Genomic DNA, 23,622 nt, shown 5'->3' with positions numbered 1-23,622 from the left:
ATCTAAAGGCAGAATTCTCAGATCTTCCTCTCCTAGTAGTACTACCAGTCTTCTGTGCTTCTCAGTATAAAATCCTAAATTTCTCTCATGCTCTGTTTAATCACAAAACTGCATGTTCGGTTTGAATTTTCCTTGAAAATACATTCCTTTATTTCCATTTCTGCCACCTTGAGTTTCAAGAATTGCAGTCTACAGGGCGCCTGGGTGGCTCAGTGGGTTAAAGCCTCTGCCTTCAGCTCAGGTCATGATCTCAGGGTCCTGGGATCGAGACCCGCATCGGGCTCTCTGCTCAGCGGGGAGCCTGCTTCCTCTTCTCTCTCTGCTTGCCTCTCTGCCTACTTGTAATCTCTGTTCTGCCTACTTGTAATCTGTCACATAAATAAATAAAATCTTTAAAAAAAAAAAAAAAGAATTGCAATCTACAGTCCTTGCTTTGCTCATCTGTCTTTTGCATTGCTGGCAGATTTTTTAATCCACTGTCTTCATAAATTAATTTCTGTTTTCGAAATTTCAGTGGCTCTTTCTCTGAGCCCCACAGAAAAAATAGTGTCCAAGTTCAACATTCTAGACCTTTCACAGACCGCTTCTACCTCTCTCACTGTTAATTCTCCACTTTTGTCAAATTGGTTTCACTAAGCCCTACACTTTCTTGCTCTTGTATCTTTTTAAATAAACTTTCATGGACTATATTTCTCCTTTGTCTTTAGTCATATACAGATTATGTTTTTTCTTAGAATCCCAATGAAATCTTTCTTTCCTCTGTGTCAGACCATCAGATTACAAAGATAACCCTTTCTTTTGAATCTCATATAGCATGCATTTTTCATTTCCCATGTATATAAAAAGTGTAATGGAACTTTATCTTTTCTCTTTGAATTCTCAAGGATACATGGCATTGTAATACCTGGAAGAATTTTAGGTATTCTCACATTTAATTATCTCTTTGATGGTACTGACCATTTAGTCTTCATTTTATATATACAGGGCTTGGCACATAGCCTTGGGTGTAACAGGTGCTCAGTCATTTAACGATGGAGTTAAATAGATTGTCTATTGAAAGTACTTTGGTATTTGAGGTGTAAAATGCCAACACTGAAAACCTAGAGTGTCTGAGTTTGTTTCCTTTCCCTGTATGCAGTGCATAAGGAACTACAGGTCCAAATTGCCTTCTTGTTTTCTTGAGATTTGTAGTCATACTGTTTCTAGGAACTCCATCATAAACTTAAAGAAGAAAATTTTAATCTAAAAATGGTAACCATTTATTGTAAAAGAGTAATTCACAGCCTGCCTGTGTCAAGCTCTTTGGATACAGTGGTGATAATGATAGTGTTGCACCCTTTGAGCTGACATTCTTGCTAGATATTGGAAATAATCAACTATTTAATATTATTTCAGAAAGCGAAATGCTGTGAAAAAATAAAGTATTTTAAGTAGATAAAGAGCAATTACAGTGCAGGTGGCTATTTTACGAAGTTCCTGTAGTAGAGACTGTATCAGGTGCCCAGGTCTCTTTCCCCTTCTGTCGTTCTGTTGTCGAGAGGTCGCCAGAGATTTTTTTCCTGCGTATTTTTTCATGTAAAGACATTTACTAGGGCATAGACTATGTTTTCTGTTTATCACTTTACAGTATATTGTGGACAACATTTCATATCAGTAGTTAAATTTCTCATTTTACTGTCTGCTTGGTGTCCTATTGTATGGCTGTCTGGTAATTTATTTAATTATTTTGTGCTGTTGGATATTTAGGTTGTTTCTGTTTTTTAAGTGTAGGCCACTTGAACACGTATCTTTATGTAGCTGTGTGGGTATAGCTAAAGAGTAAATTCCTAAAAGTTAAACTACTTTTAATTTATTGTATTTTCTCAGTCTACCTAATGACTTACTTTGAACTAAATGCCAGAAATAAAGCACTCCTTCTTTTTTTTTTTTTTTTTTTTTTTTAAAGCACTCCTTCTTTATTCCAAATCTGATATCTCTCTTTCCCCTGCTCCTTTAACCTAAACATTGTGATCTTATCCAAATCTCCACTTGAACATAGTTGGCATGTGATTAAAATTCACTAAATATGTGAATGAAATCATACTTACAGCCTTGCTTGTCTCTCTTCCTTCTCATGGGCTTTGATATCTCTCTTCTGGTTTCCTCCACCTGACTAAAAACTTCTATCAGCCATTGAGCTCTGCAGCCAGACTTCCTGAGATGAAATTTGGTGTCCATTTGTGTCCACAAATGTTTGGCCTTTAATAAATAACTTCTGTGTTTCAGTTTCATCCTACATAGAGTTAGAATAATAATGGCATCTACCTCCTAATATCATTATGAGTACTCAATGAGTAACAGACCTGTAAAACAACACAGTATCTGGCCCATTGAAGGTACACAGTAAATGTTAGCTCCTTTTCTTACTATTACCTTGCCCCTCCCGCTCTCACAGCATGCTTTTCTTCAGTAGCATTGTACTGTGTACCTTGTATTTGATTATAGGCTGATTTCTATGGCGATTAACAGGTTTCATCATCTTAGCTCTACGCTCCTTGAAGCCAGGGAGTGTATATTATTTATCTGTTTCCTGCCCCGTAGTGCCTTGCACACAGTTGTGCTTAATTAATATTTATTGATTAAATATGTATACTTTTGGAGGACCTATCATGAAACCAGCATTTATAATACAAATCTGGTTTTTAGCTATGTAATTTTTATCCTTGAACTGGTTGAAAACAAACTGTAATAATTACATTTCAGGAGATGACGCATTCATGGCCTCCCCCTCTAACGGCTATTCATACACCATGCAAAACAGAACCTTCCAAATTTCCTTTTCCAACTAAGGTAAGTAAATAACATGTGTCTTTAATACTATTAGAAAACTCTATAAATGGCTTGACTAAAATCACATGAATTCAGAGTTGTCTTGCCATTCTCATTCTAGTGGGAGACAGACAATAAATACATAATTTCAAATAGGATCATTGCTATGAGGAAAATAAAACAAGATAATGGAATCAAGAGCGACTTGGATTAAGAGGTTCTTGAAAAAGTTTTGAAGGCAATTGGGAAGAGAATTAAAAAGTGTCAGTGTTTGTTTTGGTGGTCTAGGTTATAGGTGGTAAGGGTTTCTCAAGCTCTTATCTGAGGAACCGCTTTCCATTGGACTTAGCAGTCATACTGATGTGTGTGGAAAGAGGTTCCTCAGATAATGGTTCAGGTTCAGCTACAATCAGTAGATGTGCTTTTTTTTTTTTTTTAAACATTAATTTATATTTACATGAATAATAGAAGAATATATTCTTCTTGTGGAAGTTTGACCAGGACCCCTAATAATAGCCTTTCCCAGCGTTGTCTCTTCCATCTCACCTCCATGCATACCTTTGCAAGTCTTTTCACATGAATTTGCAAACATACATATGTGATCATTATGTGTAAGCATTCTCTCTTTTACTTTATTTCTGCCCAGATGTATTGTTCTGGATTTTTAATCAGCAACAGGTCTTAGAGACCATTCTATAGTTATTCTGTGTCTTTATTATATATAGATAATAGATTACATATAAACGTATTTCATTTCTTTTCTATGCATCCATAGTATAAATGTATTTTAGTTGAATTATTTCCCTTTGGTATTTAAGTTGTTGTCAAGTTTTCATTTCCATAAATATCACTTGTGTGGGTATCTTTTTCATGCCTGTGAGTTTCATCATCATTAGTTTCATGCATATGAGTTTCTTTTGTGTAAAGTAGGAAGTAGAATTGAGTAGGTTGAGTATTGAGATGGTATATTTAATATATTCTCAAATTCCTTCTTTATCGGTTGTACCAGTCAGTACTCCCACTTGTATTTCCCCTGATTCCCCACATGCACATCACCATTTGTTATTTGAAGCACCAATATTCTGAGTGCAGAATGGCGTTTCATTTCTTAGATTGCTAGCTAGGTTTATCATCTTTACACATTTGTTCTCCATGTTACTTCTCTGTAGCTGAGTATACCTGTTTCCTCTGGTCTTGGGGTTGCATCTTTCACCTAATGAGTTTCAGGAGGATTTCTTTTTGTGTTCTTTTTGAATTCTGGATTCTATTAATTTCTTCTTCGGGCTATAAACACATCTCCTAGTTAGACTCCTTTTAAGTATTATGGTCTGGAAGATTTTAATTTTGATGAATAAGTAGATCATTCTCTTCTATGAAGCTTCTTTTTAAGTCTTTTAAAGAAGCTTTTTCCTTCCCTAGAATCATAAGCATACCCTCTTATTTTTTTACTTTAATGTAATTACAATTTTGTTTTCTGTGTTTATCTTTAGCCCAATTTATTTTTGTGAATAATGTGAGGTAGGCATGTAACTTTCTGCCTGTATGTGTGCCATCACACTCTTACACTTTTAAAATCAACCTATGCACACCTAAAAAACGTACAGTTGGAATTTGGTAGGTAGATATACCTGTGTAACCACCACCCTAATCAAGAATTAGAATATTTCTGTCACCACCCAAAAGTCCCCTCGTGGTTCTGTGCAGTCTACCTCACCTCCACCACTGGCCCCTCATAGTTACTAAGTTGTTCTATGTCAGTATAGATAAGTTGTTCTTTCTCTAAAATTTCATGTGAATGGAATCCATACAGTGTGTACTCCATTTGTGTATATGTTTGCCTTCTTTTGCTCAGCATATACTTTTGGAATTCTTCTGTGTTCAGGAATGTATTGGTAATTTGTTCTTTTTTATTCCTGAGTTCCTTTTTATTTGTATTGTATGAAAATATCAACATTTGTGTACCCAGATACCTGTTGATGAACATTTGGGGTTTTTTCCAGATTTGGGTTAAGAAGAGAGTATCTGTGGGGTGCCTGGGTGGCTCAGTGGGTTAAAGCCTCTGCCTTCAGCTCAGGTCATGATCCCAGGGTCCTGGGATCGAGCCCCACATTGGGCTCTCTGCTCAGCAGGAAGCCTGCTTCCTCTTCTCTCTGACTGCCTCTCTGCCTACTTGTAATCTCTGTCTGTCACATAAATAAATAAAATCTTTAAAAAAAAAAAGAGAGTATCTGTAAATATTCACTAAAAAAGGCTTTATGTAAACTTAAGTTTTACTTTTTCAAGGATAAATATTGGGTTATATGGTAAAAAGTAGAATTGCTCAGTCATGCGTTGAGTTCGTACTACACTAAACACTATTTTCCTGAGCTATTCTGTCGTACTCCTAGCTCGCTCTGCTCCCATCCCTCAGCAGTATATGATAGTTTGATTTGTTCTACATCCTTGTGTACATTTGGTATTATCAGTTTTTTAAGTTTTGGCCATTTTCCTGGACACATAAGGGGGTATCATACTGCTTTCAGTTTGTGATTCCTTGATGACTAATGACGTTGAACCTCTTCTTATGACCTTATTGACCATTCCTCTTTTTTAATATCTGTTCAAATCTTAGGACTTGTGTGTGGGGAGGTGTGGGGTGGTGGTGGTGGTGGTGGTGGTGGTGGTGGCGGCATCAGGATTAGGAGATGTTACATGTAATTTTCTTGTCTTTGGTTTTGGTATCAGGGTAGCTCTAGCTCTTTAAAAGGAGCAGGGAAATGTTCTCTTCATGTATGTTTACTGAACTGGTGTGTGGAATTTAGTTTCAATTCTTCCTTGAATGTGTTTGTTGGGTTTTTGTTTGTTTGTTTGTTTTTTTAAGATTTTGTATTTATTTGAGAGAGTGAGGGACAGCAAGAGAGAGCGTGAGTTGGTTTGGAGAGGCAGACTCCTTACCAAGCAGGGAGCCTGACACACTGGGCTCCCATCTCCAGACTTTGGGATCATGACCTGAGCCAAAGGCAGATGCTTAACCCACTGAGCCACCCAGGCACCCTTTGAATGTTTTAATGTACTTCAACAGTGATGCCATCTGGGCCCATAATGTTCTTTATTGAAAGTATTCAATTATAAATTCAAGCTTTTCAGTAGATGTAGCTATTCAGATTTTCTGTTCCTTGTGTCAGTCTTGTAATTTGTTCATTTCATCTAAGTAATCAAGTTTAATGGTATAGAGTTATTTATAAAATAAATACTTATTCTTTTAATATCAGTAGGATCTCTAGTAAAGTCATTTTCCTCCTGAAATTTGTGATTTGTATTTTCTCTCTTCATTTTCTTTGATTAATCTAACTAGAGTTTTGTCAGTATTGATCATTTCCAATAATTACCTTTTGATTTTTTCGGTTTTCTATTTCCTTGGTTTTTCCTTTATTGTGGTTGTCTTTTTTCTACTTATTGTGGGTTTCATTTACTTTTCTTTTAACTTCTGAGATGGAGGCTTAGGTCATTAATCGTAAACATTTCTTGTTTTCTGTATTTAAAACTATCAGCTTCCCTCTGAGACCTGCTTTAGGTGTATCTCACCGATTGTGATACATTGTGATTTTATTACCATTTAGCGTATGATATTTCCTTATTCCCTGTGTGACTTCTTCCTTGACCCATGGAAGCATGTGGTTTCATTTTCAAATATTTGAGGATTTTCCATTCTGTTACTGATTCTAATTTATTTAAGTTCTTGTTTGAGAATATAAGCTGTAGAATTTGTTTTTAAACATTTATTTTAATGTTTTATGGCCAGTTTCCATGTATGCTAAACAGAATATGTTCTTTTTTTTTTTTTTTAAAGATTTTATTTATTTAATAGAGAGAGTGTGTGAGTGAGTGAGTACAAGCAGGGAGGAGGGGCAGAGGGAGAGGAAGAAGATCTTGACTGGATCTTTTGTATCTAGCGTGATGTTTTAAAGTTTCATTCGTGTTATGTTACCAGTATTTTCCATTTTATGATTATATCACATTTTGTTTATCTCTTTACCAGTTCATTGACGTTTGGGTTATTTTCAGTTTGAGGCTATTATGAAAATTGCTGCTGTAACATTAGTATTGAGATGTGTTTTTGGTTCTCTTGGTTATTCCACCTAGGAATGTAATTCTTGGGTCATACAGTAACTGTTCAATCTGTTGAGGAACTTGCCTGATGGTTTCTCACAGTGTTTGCTACATTCTGTATTCCCACCAGCAGTGTATGAGAGCTCCAGTTTCTTCAAATCTTGGCCAAGTTGTTGTTATCCTTCTTTTTGAATAAAGATATTTTAGTGGCTGTGAAGTGGTTTATCATTGTAGTTTTGATATTAATTTCTCTGATGGCTAATGATGTTGGCAGTATTTTCATGGGTTTATGGGCCTTTGTATATCTTATTTAGAGAGAGATCTATTCAGATAATTTTGCTGATTTTTAAATTGGGTTGTCTTTTTATCATGAAGTTATAGTGTTTGTCTATCTCAGAGTCCCTTATCAGATGAACAATTTGCAAAAATTTTCCCCTATACTGTGAGTTGTCTTTTTTGCCTTTTTTTTTTTTAAAGATTTTATTTATTTGAGAGAGAGAGTGAGTGTGTACACAAGGCAGGAGAGGGGCAGAGAGAGAGAGGGCCAAGCCAACTCCCTGCTGAGCAGGAAGCCAGACATGGGGCTTGATCCTTCTCTCCCTATCCTCACTTGTTCTTTTTTTTTCTCTCTCTCTGTCAAGTAAATAAAATCTTAAATTTTTTAAAAAAGATTTTATTTATTTATTTGACAGACAGAGATCACAAGTAGGCAGAGGCAGGCAGAGAGAAAGGAAGGGAAGCAGGCTCCACGCTGAGCAGAGAGCCCGATGTGGGGCTCAATCCCAGGATGCTGGGATCATGACCTGAGCTGAAGGCAGAAGCTTTAACCCACTGAGCTACCCAGGCACCCCAAATCTTAAATTTTTTTAAAAAAACTCCAGTGTTATTAACATAGTGTGCTGTGTTAGTTTCAGGTATACAGTATAGGGATTCAGCAATTCTGTACATTACTCAGTGCTCGTCTTTTTTTTTAAGATTTTATTTATTTATTTGACAGACAGAGATCACAAGTAGGCAGAGAGGCAGGCAGAGAGAGAGAGAGGGAAGCAGGCTTCCTGCCGAGCAGGGAGCCCAATGCGGGGCTCGATCCCAGGACCCTGAGATCATGACCCGAGCCGAAGGCAGCAGCCCAAACCACTGAGCCACCCAGGCGCCCCCTCAGTGCTCGTCTTAAGTGTACATACTCTTTAACCCTTTCACCTATTTTACCTATCCCCCCCTCCTCTGGTAACCATCTGTTCTCTTTATTTCAGAGTCTCGGTTTTTTTATTTGTCCCCTTTTTCCTTGTTCATTTGTTTTCTTAAATTCTACATAATGGGTGAAATCATACAGTACTTTGTCTTTCTCAGACTGACTTCATTTAGATCCATCCATGTTGCAAATGGCAAGATTTTATTATTTTTTATGGCTGAGTAATATGTGTGTGTGTGTGTGTGTGTATATCACATCTTATTCTTCCGTTCATCTGTTGATGGTCACTTGGGTTGCTTCTGTAATTTGGCTACTGCAAATAATCCTGTAGTACACATAGGGGTGCTTGTATCTTTTTGACCTAGTATTTTCATATTCTTTGGGTGAATACCTAGTAGTGCAATTACCAGTACATAGGGTAGTTCTATTATTAATTTTTGGAGGAAACTCCATACTGTTTTCCAGAGTGGCGGCACCAGCTTGTGTTCCACCAGCAGCGTATGAGGGTATTTTTTCTCTGTATCCTCGCCAACACTTGTTGTTTCTTGTTTTTTTTTTTATTTTAGCCATTCTGAGAGGTGTGAGGTGAGATCTCATTGTGGTTTTGATTTGCATTTCCCTGATGATGAGTGATGTTGAGTATCTTTTCATGTGTTTGTGGGCCAACTGTATGTCTTCTTTAAATATATGTATGTTCTTGTCTTTCGTCCACTTTTTAAATTAGGTTGTTTGCTTTTTTGGTGTTATGTTGTATAAGTTTTTTATATATTTTATTTATTTTTTTTTTTTTAAAGATTTATTTATTTATTTATTTGACAGAGAGAAATCACAAGTAGGCAGAGAGGCAGGCAGAGAGAGAGAGGAGGAAGCAGGCTCCCTGCTGAGCAGAGAGCCCGATGCGGGACTCGATCCCAGGACCCCGAGATCATGACCTGAGCCGAAGGCAGCGGCCTAACCACTGAGCCACCCAGGCGCCCGTTTTTTATATATTTTAGATACTAACGCTTGTTGGATATATCATTTGCACATATCTTCTTCCCATTCATTAGGTTGTCTTTTTGTTTTATTGTTTTCTTTGCTGTGCAGAAGCTTTTTATTTTGATATAATCCTAACAGTTTATTTTTACTTTTGTTTTCCTTGCCTTAAGAGACACTTAGAAAAATGTTTCTGTAGCCAGAGAAATTACTGCCTATGCTCTTTCTAGGATTTTTATGGCTTCAGGTCTCACATTTAAGGCTTTAATCAATTTTTGAGTTTATTTTTATGTATAAAATGAAACTGGTGTGAAAGTGGTCTATTTCATTCTTTTGCATGTAGCTGTCTAGTTTTCCCAACACCATTTGTTGGCGAGACTTTTTCCCATTGCATATTCTTTTTTTTTTTTTTTTTTTTTAAAAGATTTACTTATTTATTCTAGAGAAAGAAAATGTGTGCAGGGGTAGGGGGAAGGGAAAGAATCTCAAGCAGACTCCCTGCTCAATGCGAAGCATGACGTGGGACACAGCCTCACAACCCATGAAATCATGACCTGAGCTGAAACCAAGACACCCAACTGACAGAGCCACCCAGGCGCCTCCCTCTCATGCACCCTTTGTTGTAGATTAATTGGCTATATAATCATGGGTTTGTTTCTGCATTCTCTGTTCTCTAAGATCTATGATCTATGTATCTATTATCTTTTTTTGTGCCAGTGCCAAACTGTTTTGATTACTACAGCTTTATGTAGCATATCTTGAAATCTGGGATTTTGATATTTCCAGGTTTTTTTTTTTTTTTTAAAGAATTTATTTATTTTATTTGACAGACAAAGATCACAAGTAGGCAGAGAGGCAGGCAGAGAGAGGAGGAAGCAGGCTTCCCCAGGAGCAGAGAGCGATGCAGGGCTTGATCCCAAGACCCTGGGATCATGACCTGAGCCGAAGGCAGAGGCTTTAACCCACTGAACCACCCAGGCACCCCACTTCTGTTCTTTTTTAAGATTGCTTTTCAGGGCCATTTGTAGTTCCATACAAATTTTAGATTATTTGTTTTAGTTCGGTGAAAAATGAGGTTGGTATTTTGACAGGGATTGCATTAAATCTGTAGATTGTTTTCCATAGTATGGACGTTTTAACAATATTTGTTCTCCTAATTCATGAGCATGGAGTTTCTTTCCATTTGTTGGTGCTGTCTTCATTTTCCTTCATCAGTGCTTTGTAGTTTTCAGAGTACAGATCTTTCACTTCCGTGGTTAAATATATTCAGGTGTTTTACTATTTTTGATCTATTTGATCTATACTATTTTGAATTTTGTAATTATAAAGGGGATTGTTTTCTTAATTTTTCTTTCTGCTACCTCATTTTTAATGTATAGAAATGTAACAGATTTCTGTATCTTAATTTTGTATCTTGCGATCTTACTGAATTCACTTATTAGTCCTAGATTTTGGTGGCATCTTCTACAATTTTCTATATATGGTACCATGTCATCTGCAAATAGTGAAAGTTTGACTTCTTCCTTACCGAATTGGATATCTTTTATATCTTTTTTTTTCTGTCTGATTGCTATGGCTAGGACTTGTAGTATACTGTGTTGAATAAAAGTGGTAAGAGTAGACATCCTTATCTCGTTCATGATCCTAGGAGGAAAGCTTTTAGTTTTCCCCATTGAGGATGATGTTCACTGTGTGTTCTCCATATAGGGCCTTTATTATGTTGAGGTATGTTCCCCCTAAACCTACTTTGTTGAAGATTTTTTTTATCACAAATGAATGTTATAATTTGTCAGATGCTTTTTGTGCATCTTTTGAAATGTTCATACGGTTTTTATCTTTCCTCTTGTTGATGTACCCCAAATGTTTCCTTATGATCCTTTATAATGTTCTCTTCCTATATAGTCTCTGCCCTTCCCATCGCTAGGTAACCACTAATCTGATTTCTGTCACAATATATTAGTTTGCATTTTTTAGAATTGCGTGCAGATGGAATGATAATACATGTATTCTTTTTGGTTTGTTTCTTTCACTTAGCACAATTACTATTTTTTTAAATATTTTATTTATTGGGGCACCTGGGTGGCTCAGTGGGTGAAGCCTCTGCCTTCGGCTCAGGTTATGATCTTATGGTTCTGGGATCGAGCCCTTCATTGGGCTCTCTGCTCAGCAGGGAGCCTGCTTTCCCCCCCTCTTTCTGCCTCCCTCTCTGCCTACTTGTGATCTCTCTGTCAAATTAGTAAATAAGATCTTTAAAAAAAAAAAAAAGATTTTTAAAAATTTATTTAAGAAAGAGAGCATGAGCTATGGGGAGGGGTGAAGGGAGAGGGGAAGCAGACTCCCTCCTGAGCACGGAGCCCCACATGGGGTTAGCTCCCAGGACCCTGAGGTCATGATCTGAGCGGAAGGCAGATGCTCAGCCGACTGAGCCACACGGGCGCCTCTCACTCAGCACAATTATTTTGAGATTCATCTATATTGTCAAATGTATAAATCATTCTTTCTTATTGCTAAGTAGTATTCAATTTCATAGTTATAGCACAGTTTATTTAGCCATTCACCTATTGATGAACATTTGGGCTCTTTCTGGTTTTTATTTATTTTTTATTTTTTTATTTTATTATTTTTTTTAAAGATTTTTTCTTTATTTATCTGACAGAGATCACTAGTAGGCAGAGAGGCAGGCAGACAGAGAGGAGGAAGCAGGCTCCCTGCAGAGCAGAGAGCCCGATGTGGGGCTCGATCCCGGGACCCTGGGATCATGACCCGAGCCGAAGGCAGAGGCTCAACCCACTGGCCACCCAGGGCCCCCTCTTTCTGGTTTTTAATTAAATAAAGCTGCTATGAATTTTTGTGTACAAGACACGGGGTACCTGGTAGCTCAGTGGGTTAAAGCCTCTGCCTTCGGCTCAGGTCATGGTCCCGGGGTCCTGGAGTTGAGCCCCACATCGGCTCTCTGTGAAGCAGGGAGTCTCCTTCCCTTCCTCTCTCTGCCTGCTTCTCTGCCTACTTGTGAACTCTGTCTGTCAAATAAATAAATAAAATCTTTAAAAAAATAAATTTCTAAATATTTGTGTACAAGTCTTTGTATGGGTACATGCTTTTATTTCTCATAAGTAAATACCTTCAAGCATAGGGTGGATATACATTTAACTTCTAGGAAAATCTCATACTGTTTTCCAAAATGATTGAACCATTATATATTCCTATGATGAGATTTTCAGTTGCTCCACATACTTATTAGAGTTTGGCATGGTCAGCCTTTATCTATTTATTTATTTATTTATCTATCTTAAAAAGATTTTATTTATTTATTTGACAGAGATCACAAGTAGGCAGAGAGGCAGGCAGAGAGAGAGAGAGAGGAGGAAGCAGGCTCCTACTGAGCAAGGAGCCTGATACGGGGCTCGATCCCATGACCCTGGGATGATGACCTGAGCCACAGGCGGAGGCTTTAACGCACTGAGCCACCGAAGCGTCCCATGGTCAGTCTTTTTAAATTTTAGACCTTTCGTCAGTTGTGTAGGAGTGCTCCATTTGTTTTTTGTTTTTTTTCCATTTGTTTTCAGTTGACATTTCTCTATGACAATTGATGTTGAAAACCTTTTCATGTACTTGGCATTTGTGTATCTTCTTTGGTGCACTATTTAAATCTTTTGCCCATCTCTTACCAGATTATTGCCCTCTCCATTTTTTTAAGAAAGATTTTATTTATTTGAGAGAGTACAAGGAGAGGGAGTAGCAGAGGGAAAAGGAGAAGCAACAGGCTCCCCACTGAGCAGGGAGCCCAACATGGGGCTCAATCCCAAGACCCCAGAATCATGACCAGAGCCAAAGGCAGATGTTCAACTGACTGAGCCACCCAGGCTCCCCTATTGTCCTCTTCATATTGAATTTGAGAATTTATATTTTCAGGATGTAGGTCCATTATCAGATATAAAATTTGCACATTTTCCCCCCTAGTAAGTAGCTTCCCTTTTATTATCTCAACTATCTTTTGAAGATGAGAAGTTGCTAATATTGATCAAAACTAATTCATCAAGGGTTTTTTTTTTGTTTACAGATCATGTTTTTGGTATCTGAAAAATTTTGCCCTACCCATGTTCTCCTCTGGTTTTGTTTGTTTGTTTGTTTTAAGACTTTTTATAGTTTTAGGCTACATTTAGATCTATGATCCATTTCAAGGTAATTTTTGTATATGGTGACAAGATATGGATCACAGTATATATATATATATTTTTTAAAGATTTTATTTTTTAAAAATTCAGGTTTTTTTTTTTTTAAAGATTTTATTTGAGTGTCTCAGTGAAATAAGCCTCTGCCTTCAGCTTAGGTCATGATACCAGGGTCCTGGGATCGAGCCCCATATTGGGCTCTCTGCTCAGCAGGGAGCCGACTCCCCCCCCCCCCCCCGCCTGTCTCTCTACCTACTTGTGATTTCTCCCTCTGTCAAATAAATAAAATCTTGAAAAAAGAGAATTTTATTTGAAAGAGAAAGAGAGTGCTAGAGAGAGAAGGCGTGAGGGGAGGGACAGGGCAGAGGGAGAAACAGACTCTTCATTGAGCAGAGAACGAATGTGAAGCTTGACCCCAGGACTCTGGGATCATGACCTGAGCTGAAGGCAGAGGCTTAACCAATTGAGCCACCCAGGCACCCTTAAAAAAAAAATTTCTTTTTAAAGAGGAAGCTAAGGTCATTGATTTGAGATCTTTCTTACTTTCTCATACAGGCTGTTAGTGCTATAAACAATTAAGTAATATTTTATTTGCATTCCATAAATTCTGAAATGTGTTGTGTTTACTGACAATACACTTTAGTTAGAAAGCTGAGGGCAAAAGAATGATTACAGGGCACATGGGTGGCTCAGTTGGTTGGACAACTGTCTTTGGCTTGGATTGTGATCCCAGGGTCCTGGAATTGAATCCCACATCAGTCTCTCTGCTGTGCAAGGAGTCTGCTTCCCCCTCTCCCTCTGCCTGCCACTCCCCCTGCTGGTGTGCACAGTCGCATGCTGTCAAATAAACAAATAAAATCTTAAAAAAAAAATGTATATATAAAGAATGATTACAGAGGCACAAAACACTGGAGACAGTGAGTATGTAAAAGAAGATTTTCTTTTGAGGAACAGAGAAATGTGATGGTGCCAAGAAGGGTATAGTGATGTTTCAGGTGAGTATTTTTATAAGATGAGAATATTTTATCATATATATATATTTAATTTATTTATTTAAATATAATTATACTTTCACTTACGTATTTACTTGTTATATAGTATGTATATCATATATATGTGTGTGTGTGTATATATATGTATATATATACACATATGTACTGATCATAATGTTTTAATAAGAAGGAAAAGCGTATGCTGCCTGGGAAAGACAGAGGGTGCCCTTAGGAAATCTCAGGAGAGCTTGAGATTCAATGCTCAAGTACAGGATATTGATTTTATTAGCTCATTTCTTATCATAGGAGGGAAAGCAGATGAGGTGGTTATAGTTGGAGGTAGGCTAGTAGATTTTCTAGTGATAGTTTGAAGCATACTAAAGCTTTTGACTGCCCTTGAACATAATTCAGTGTATGTTTGCAACAACTCCTGGCAGTGTTCTAGGTGCTTCAGAGGTATGACACTGGATCATTTGCATGTTACCCTGTTCTGAGATTGGTATTTTAAAAAGCAATTAGAATAATCTGTGCCAGTGCCTAGAATAGTTCCTGGCACCTATGGCTGTTCAGTAAATGTTTTATTGAATTTGGATATAAATACTTGGGTAATGTGTTTAGATTTTTGGTTTTTCTGAAACATTTTAGTTAGCTACTTAGTGATCATTGATTTGGTCGGGTTACTTTTACAAGTTAGGTTTTGGTTGTTTTTTTTTTTAAAGATTTATTTATTTATTTGTCACAGAGAGAGATCACAAGCAGGCAGAGAGGCAGGCTGAGAGAGAGGAGGAAGCAGGCTCCCCGCTGAGCAGAGAGCCCGATGTGGGGTTCCATCCCAGGACCCTGAGATCATGACCTGAGCCGAAGGCAGAGGCTTAACCCACTGAGCCACCGAGGTGCCCCAGGTTTTGGTTTTTTATAGCTCATCTCATTCTTTTCAGTGAGTACACCTTCATGTGTAATATAGTTTAAAGCTTTATACGAAGCTTTAATAGGTATTTTTTTCTCTTTGTGTGCTAACCATATGAACGAGGTCCACTGAGAGGACAGAGAAGGAAGAAAATTTTGATACTTAGGGAATTTGGAGATGACATCCTAAAGATGATGACAGTAACTGGGCTTAGAAGGAGAAGTAAAGCAGTGCCAGAAGCACAAGGGAAGGTAAAGAGCCCAATAGGAAGGATTTCACACTCATTAGCAAGTCTGAAACACAGTTCACATGTGGCTCGTAGTGGATGAGAAGTTGAGTTTAGGAATATGTTTGGAGAGCTGGTTTAGTGAATCCATATCATTGGCCTAAACATCCTTGATCTGACCCATTTAAAAACAACACAAAAGACTATACTTTCAGAGATCATTTCCATAGTTTGTAAAAACAACACAATACATACATATATACAGTAAGGCAAATCCCTCTGTTCATGTGATTCTCCGCCAGTCCTCCTCCTTGGAGTTGAACTTCCTTAGAGTGGTTCATATTTGAGATCTGTTCTTCTTTCCTCAGGTACTCCTCATGATAGTCTGATTGATCTTGCTTCACATGATACCTCACCAAAACCATTTTCATTATGACCACTATTGGCCCATTTTGTAGATCCAGTTTACAAAATCTAGAGTCACTTTGCTTCTCTGATGTCTTTTTCTCTTCTATCTTTGCCTCTACCAATTAATGTGAGTTTTCCAGGCATTGTGCTCGGTGCCATAAAAGAATACAAATGAAGAAATATGTTTTGCCTCAGTTTGCCCAACGTTTGGTTGTGGAAATAAAATAATACAAAAGAACGAAAAAAATTACATATTAGTGTTTACGTGGATGCGTATTTCCACACATCATGCTTAGACCTAGAATTGTCTTCTCTTTATATCCTGTTCCTCTTTACAGAGGTGTTCTACAAATTTTTCTCTTCTCTTTTCTCTTCATTTATTTTAATTCCAGATATACATCCAGCTGCATAGTTGACTCTTCTTAGATAATGAGTTTTAGGTGACTTTGAGACATCTTCCAGGGAGAACTTGTGATTCTCTCTGCTAGTTCCCAACCAGAAAGCAAGAGAAAACAAGCATGATTCTCTTTTACTATTTCCTGTCTTAATGAATCCATAAAAAACCTTTTTGGAATTATCTTTGGTACCTCCCTCTCTGTCATACCCAATAAACTGTCACCAAGTCCTAATGATTTTTACCTCCTGTAATGTGTTTTAATTCCATTCTTTATCTCCATCTTTATTCTTACCTTTATGGGAAGTCATTAGTCTCCAAAGTGGAAAGCATATGTATACTCCAGTGTTGTGTGTATTGGAGATTGGGGGAGAAACAGGATGAAAACTTTATTCTTATTTTTTAGTTTGAAAAATTCTCCATTCTTATGTCTAAGAAAACAAAATCAATGTAGTATTGCTTCTCTTCATCTGAATGGCAGATGATCACAATTTATTTCTGTGGTATTCCAGGAGAAGTTTAGGTCTTTTCATTATGGAAAAGTTGGTAGAATTGCTCTCACTCATTTGCTCTTAGTGGCTCTAGCATATTACAGTTTTAAATGGGCTCAGTTAAGATGATTTACAGATTATATTAACTGGTTTTAATTCATCTAATCTTCACTACTAGACAGGCAGCTTAAAAATATACCTGCCATGAAACTACTGAGTGAAAATAACACTAAAATGAGTTTCTGAGCAAATAAGAAAATGACAAGAGCTGAGGTTTTTCCTCTTCTGGTATGAGCTCTTAACTGTCACTGTACAAAGTAGAAACAAGGGTGACCTAAAATAAAAAAAGAAGAAAACATTCAGATTATCAATGGTAGTTTGAATATGCATTTATGTCATTAATCTTGCTTTTAGTTTAAAATGTACTTGATATACTAACTAATGAAACTATGACAGTGTCATGCTTCATACTCTTTGATATTTTGAGTTGTGTAATAATTCAATCCAGTCCTTAAATATACAGGCTTAGTAAATTGTATTAAAAATACGTTTTGAGAGTTCTCCCAGTGTTCTGTACCTTTGTCCAGAAACTTGGTCTTTCTGCTCTATTTAAAAATTAGTAAAATCCAGTAAACAGAGAATATACTAAAATTCATTTCTTTGTCGGGAAACACTTTTGAGGTAGGGTTAGAAAACACAGCTGAAGATTCAAAAAACAAATTTTAGAATAAATCATTCATTGTACAAAATTAGCTATATTGAGGTGGATGAAAGTACAGGTGCTTTAGTTATCTCAATTTATGATTTTTTTTAAAGGATTTATTTATTTATTTTTTGGGGGTGCGGGTGCACAGTAGGAGGGGAGGAGAGAGAAGGAAAGAGAGCTTGGAGCCTGAAGTGGGGCTAAATGCCAGGATCCTGAGATCATGACCTGAGCCAAAGGCAGAGGCTTAACTATCTGAGCCACCCAGGCACCCCCGCAGTATATTTTTTTGTTAGAAGTTCACATGTTTTACATTAACGTAGAACTTCACTGTTTGTTTCGTGACATGTTATCTCATGTAAAAATGAATTCTACCTCCTGCCCAACCCCTTTCTTCTCTGTCCCTCCCGCAAATCTCAAGTTTTACTTAACAGATGTGGTTGTATATGTGTGTTCTTTAATATAACCTATAAAGTCTGCATGCTTTATGATTCACCTTTTGAGGTGTTGGGTCTCATTTCTCACCACCCTTCCTTCTGTATCTTTTGTGCCCATGAACTGCCTTTAAAACCTTTATACTAAACGTTCTCCTGTCTTTCCTGCCTTTACGCATGCTGTTCTCTGTACCTTGAACACTGACCTTTCCGTTTACTTGCTACCTAGTTTAGGTCTTAACCTAAATGGCACTTGCTCTGGGAAGTCTTTGCTCATATTCCTGGCTAGATCTGTCCGTCTTCCTCTCTCCCCCTCTCCCTCCCTCTTCTCACTCTCACTAACTCACCCATTCACTCACATGCTCATGCACACCCAATTGTAAGCTCTTATATAATATTGTGTATGTATTTGCCTTTCCTTGTACTTATCACGGTTAACCTTTTTACCTTTATGTGCATGAACAGTTGCAGAGATAGTCATTGACATTATACTGATGAGTGCTAAGTTCCATGAATAGAAGCTCCTTGTTTTTATTTATCATTTGTTTTTCCAGTACTTAGGTATATGAGTGAATATCATGTCAGGGAGTTTGGCTTTCATTCCTAGGAAAAACAAAGAGCCATTGAAGGCTCCATAAAAGTAGTAGTAATGACTCATACTAGAATTTGGGCTTTAGGAAGATTAACTCAAGACTGTAGTTGAGTGAAGGAGAATTGAGTGAAGATTACAGCCAGAAAGATCCATTAGATGGCCTTTGTAAATTGAAAAATGTGAGGACCTGAAGTCTTTGCAGTGTAGATGGAGAAGAGATGTTGCATTTAGTAAATGTTTTAGAGACAGAATCCACTAGCATTTGGAGACCAGCAGACTGACTATTGTCGGAGGTGAGGACAAGGAGAGATGACTTAAAGTTCAGGCTATTAACTTTTAGGTCATTTATCAGGTAAATAAGTATAAGATAATTGGCAGTTCAAGGGGTGGAGGATTATTTGCATCTTAAAACAATTCACAGGCATGACCTTGGCCACTGCTTTATAGTTTTTTTAATAGCTTTATTGAAATACAATGCACATACCATGCCTTTTGCCCATTTCAAGTATACAATTACATGGTTTTGAGTATATTTATAGACATGTGCAACTGTCACAACATTGAATTTTAGAGCATTTTTATCACCTCAAAGAGAAACTCCCTCTTCTTCATCTATTACCCACTTTCCCTCTCCCTCCCAGCTATTTAAAACCACTCACCTTGGGATGCCTGGGTGGCTCAGTGGGTTAAAGCCTCTGCCTTTGGCTCAGGTCATGATCTCAGGGTCCTGGGATTGAGCCCCGAATCGGGCTCTCTGCTCAGCAGGGAGCCTGCTTCCCCCCCTTCTCTCTGCCTGCCTCTCTGCCTACTTGCGATCTGTCAAGTAAATAAAAAAGTAATAAAAATAATAAATAAATAAAACCACTCACCTGTTCTTTTTCTCTGTATATTTCCTTTTCTGGACATTATATGTAAATTGCATCTTACCATATATGGCCTTTTGCAACTGTATTCTTTCACTTAGCATAATGTTTCCAAGGTTATTCCAAGTTGTAGCAGGTATCAGGACTTCATTTCTTTTTGTGGCCAAATAATATTCCATTGTATGGATATATATCACATTTTGTTTATATATTCTTCAGCTGATGGACATTCAAGTTGTTTTGAGCTTTGGGCTATTGTGAAGTAATACTGCTATAAACATTTGTGTACAAGTTCTTGTATGGACATAATGTTTTTGTTTCACTTGGTTATGTACCTATGAGTAGAATTGCAAGGTCATATAGTAACTCTATGTTTAATCATTTGAGGAACTTCAGAATATTTTGCAGAGCTAGTTATACCACTTTACATTCCTGCTGGGCTTTGATTTCCTGTGCATTCCTGTCAACACTTGCTATTATCTGTGTTTTTTATCCTAGTCATCCTAGTAGGTGTGAAGTGGTGTCTTATTGTGGGTTTGATTTGCATTTTCCTCATAACCAATGATGTGGAACAACATCTTTTCATGTGCTTATTGACCATTTGTATATCTTCCTTGTAGAAATATCTCCTTAGATCCTTTGCTCATTTTTTCATTGCTTGTCTTTTTATCATGGAGTTGTAAGAGCTCTTTATGTATTGTAGATAGCCATCTCTTAAAAGATCCATGATTTGCAGATAAATTTTCCCATTCTTTGGGTTGTCTTTTCACTTTTTGATGATGTCCTTTGAAGCACAGAAGTTCTTAATTCTGCTCAAGTCCATTTTATCTATCTGTTTCTTTTGTGTTTTTTGCTTTTGGTGTCATATGTAAGAATTCTTTGCCAAATCCAAGATCATTAAAGTTTGACTGTAAATTTTCTTCTAAGAGTTTTGTAGTTTTAGCCTTACATTTGGTCTTTGATCCATTTTGAGTTATTTTTTAAATACTGTCTGAGGTAAGGATCCAGCTTCATTCTTTTGCATATGGCTGTTCAGTTGTCCCAGCACCATTTGTTAAGAAGCATATTCTTTCCCTGTTGGGTGCTCTTGGCACACTTGTTGAAATCATTTGACCACAGATATTTTTTACAGTGTTTTTGGGTTTTTTTTTTTTTCAAGATTTTATTAATTTATTTGACAGAGACAAGACACAGCGAGAAAGGGAACACAAGCAGGGGGAGCGGAGCGCAAGTGGGAAAAACAGATTTCCTGCTGAGTAGGGAGCCCAATATGGGGCTCGATACAAGGCTCAATCCCAGGACCCTGGGATGATGACCTGAGCCCAAGGCAGATGCTCAACGACTGAGCCACCCAGGCGCCCGTACAGTGTTTTTTTAAACAGTGAAACTGTATTTTAAAAAATTCATACTATGTGGATTTCTCTTTCACAGATGTTTCTGTCATTAAAGATTGTGCTTATTTTTTTTTTTTAAGATTTTATTTATTTATTTGTCAGAGAGAGAGAGAGAGAGGGAGGGTGCACAAGCAGGGAAGCTACAGGCAGAGACAGAGGAAGAAGCAGACTCACTGCTGATCAGGGAGCCCAATGTGGGGCTTGGCCTCAGGACCCTGGGATCGTGACCTGAGCTGAAGGCAGATGCTTAACTGACTGAGCCACCTAGGCTCCCAGATGGTGTTTGTTTATAAGTAGGCTTTTAGGGATGTTTGTATAATTTTAATACTATACTGTATACTACAGACTCAACCTAGAAAAATGCATAATTTACACATGTGAAAAGGGTTGTGATCATGAAAGATGAGTTTGAAAAGCCATGTTTCTTTCCCTGAGAGTGACGTTTTGGCTTCTTTTCTTATTGATATTTCCTGAGTGCTAGACACTGGACTCTAGTATACAGCTTACAGCTTAAAAAGAGTATATGACAGTCTTTTCCTCAACTTGCTAATTGTTTGTAAGATATTGGGCACGGGCAAAGGAAGGTAATAAAATGATGTGTGAATAACATGTGAGGTTTTTAGTTCATAAAGGTGGTATCTTTTGAGTCCATATAGGTTGTACAGCTTTTTTTACTGTAGTATAGGTTGTTTGTTTGTTTATTTTAGAGAGAGAGCATGTGCCTCAAGCTGGATGTAGGACTCCCCTTCCCAAGGAGAGGGAAAGAATCTTAAACAGGCTCCACATCCAGTACAGAGCCTGACACAGGGCTCGATTTGACAACCCTGAGATCAGGACCTCAGCCGAAATCAAGAGTCAGACACTTAACCAGCTGAGCTTCCCAGGTGCCCCTAGTATTACTATTATTTTGTTGTTGTTATTGTTAAACATTTTCTTAAGATCAAGAATCTTAAATTGAAGTCATTTGCTTTCCCTGGGCTCTAAATTAGAATATGAGTACCCTAAATTAGAATATGAGTACCGGGGATGCTGCTGAAAAGAAATGAATAATAAAGAGGAACTATTAGGTAGCTTGATGCTTTTTGTAGTGAGTTTTGGGAAAGTTCATTATTGACCACATGATTACTGAAGCCCATCATATGTGATCATTAAATTCTTTCAGTGTTTTTTTCTTTTCTGTATTCCTAGGAGCTCAACAGATCTTTCATTGAATTAGCTGAAATTGAATAGTTTAATTTGAAGCATTTGTCACTATGAACCTTTCTCTTAATGCCACTATATAATTTTATAATCCCCTTTTTCTTAGGAATCTCAGCAGTCCAATTTCGGCCCCGGAGAACAAAGTGAGTATTTCTTTTCCTCTTAGTTCTCAAGTTAAGCTTTTTATTGAGCATTCATTTCTCATGGTCTTATTGTACATTGCTTTTACAATTCCTTCACATGTCTTATCCCAGTTTTTATTAGTAATGAGTTAAACCAAATCTTGGTTTAAATTAAATTTAAAAATGAAGAATTATAGATTGATGGTGATCAAAATTAACTATTTTTATTAAATATTTGAAGTTCAGAGTTCATGAATTCAGTTTGATGGGTACCTCATAAACCCAAGAACCATTCTTCTATCTTCCTGTCTCCTTTTTGAAGGTAATTGGTTCTGTGAGAGTTAAATTATAAGCAGGAAGGGGTTGTAGCTTACTGTAGCTCTTCTCTTTCAGTGTCTATATTTAGTTATTCTTTTTTTTTTTTTACTGTGTTAGGTTAGTCACCATACAGTACATCATTAGTTTTTGATGTAGTGTTCCATGACCATTGTTTGCATATAACACCACCTAGTGCTCCATGCAGTCCATGTCCTCCTTAATACCCATCACCAGGCTTACCCATCTCCCCACCTCTCTCCCTTCTAAAACCCTAAGTTTGTTTCCAGGAGTCCATTGTCTCTCGTGGTTTGTCTCCCACTCCCATTTCTCCCCCTTCATTTTTCCCTTTTCCTAATGTCCTCCCTGCTATTTCTTATGTTCCACAAATAAGTGAAACCATGTGATAATTGACTTTCTCTGTTTGACTTACTTGACTCAACATAATCTCCTCCAGTCCCATCCATGTTGGTGCAAAAGTTGGGTATTCATCCTTTCTGATGGCTAACAGACACATGAAAAAGTGTTCGTCATTAGCCATCAGCGAAATTACAATCAAAACCACATTGAGATACCACCTTATACCAGTTAGAATGGCAAAAATCGACAAGGCAAGAAACAACAAATGTTGGAAAGGATGTGGAGAAAGGGGAGCCCTATTACACTGTTGGTGGAAATCCAAATTGGTGCAGCCACTATGAAAAACAGTGTGGAGGTTCCTCAAAAAATTAAAAATAGAGCTACTGTATGACCCAGCAATTGCACTACTGGGTATTTATCCCAAAGGTACAGATATAGTGAAAAGAAGGGCCATATGCACCCTAGTGTTTATAGCAGCAGTGGCCACAATAGCCAAAATGTGGAAGGAGCCAAGATGCCCTTCAGCGGACAAACGGATAAAGAAGATGTGTGTTTATTTTATTATTTTTTTTTTTTATATTTTATTTATTTGACAGAAATCACAACTAGGCAGAGAGGCAGGCAGAGAGAGAGGAGGAAGCAGACTCCCTGCGGAGCAGAGAACCTGATGCAGGGCTCAATTCCAGGACCCTGAGATCATGACCTGAGCCGAAGGCAGAGGCTTTAACCCACTGAGCCACCCAGGCGCCCCAGTGTGTTTATTTTTGCTGGGTCTTTAGGTCTGGGAAGAAAGTCTGCCATTGTAGAACCCCCTTTCACCCCCTGTCTTAGTTTCTGAGAAGAACTTGAGGGTATAATAGCCTTAGGGAATTTTTTAAAAAAGATTTTATTTATTTTAGGTGTGTCTGAGTGGCTCAGTGGCTTAAGCTTCTGCCTTTGGCTCAGGTCATGATCTCAGGGTCCTGGGATTGAGCCCCACGTCAGA

General features: G+C 37.5%; 1 protein-coding gene across 3 annotated transcripts in view; it reads left to right on the top strand.

Annotated features, from left to right (window-relative positions):
- Positions 1–23,622, top strand: part of AFF4 (ALF transcription elongation factor 4) — a 96,730-nt gene that overhangs the window by 41,353 nt on the left and 31,755 nt on the right. For 2 of the 3 annotated variants that reach the window (XM_059174564.1, XM_059174565.1), the window contains 2 exons: positions 2,743–2,829; positions 21,947–21,983. In XM_059174564.1, coding sequence (XP_059030547.1) covers positions 2,743–2,829; positions 21,947–21,983 — 124 coding nt within the window. The remainder of the gene's footprint in view (positions 1–2,742; positions 2,830–21,946; positions 21,984–23,622) is intronic. The other variant, XM_059174566.1, reaches the window with a different exon arrangement.

This window comes from Mustela lutreola, chromosome 5 (genome assembly GCF_030435805.1).
Source record: "Mustela lutreola isolate mMusLut2 chromosome 5, mMusLut2.pri, whole genome shotgun sequence".
In the NCBI taxonomy this organism is placed as follows: Eukaryota; Metazoa; Chordata; class Mammalia; order Carnivora; family Mustelidae; genus Mustela; species Mustela lutreola.
The sequence above is the reverse complement of the archived record's forward strand: the minus strand, read 5'-3'. Positions and strand labels throughout refer to the sequence as shown.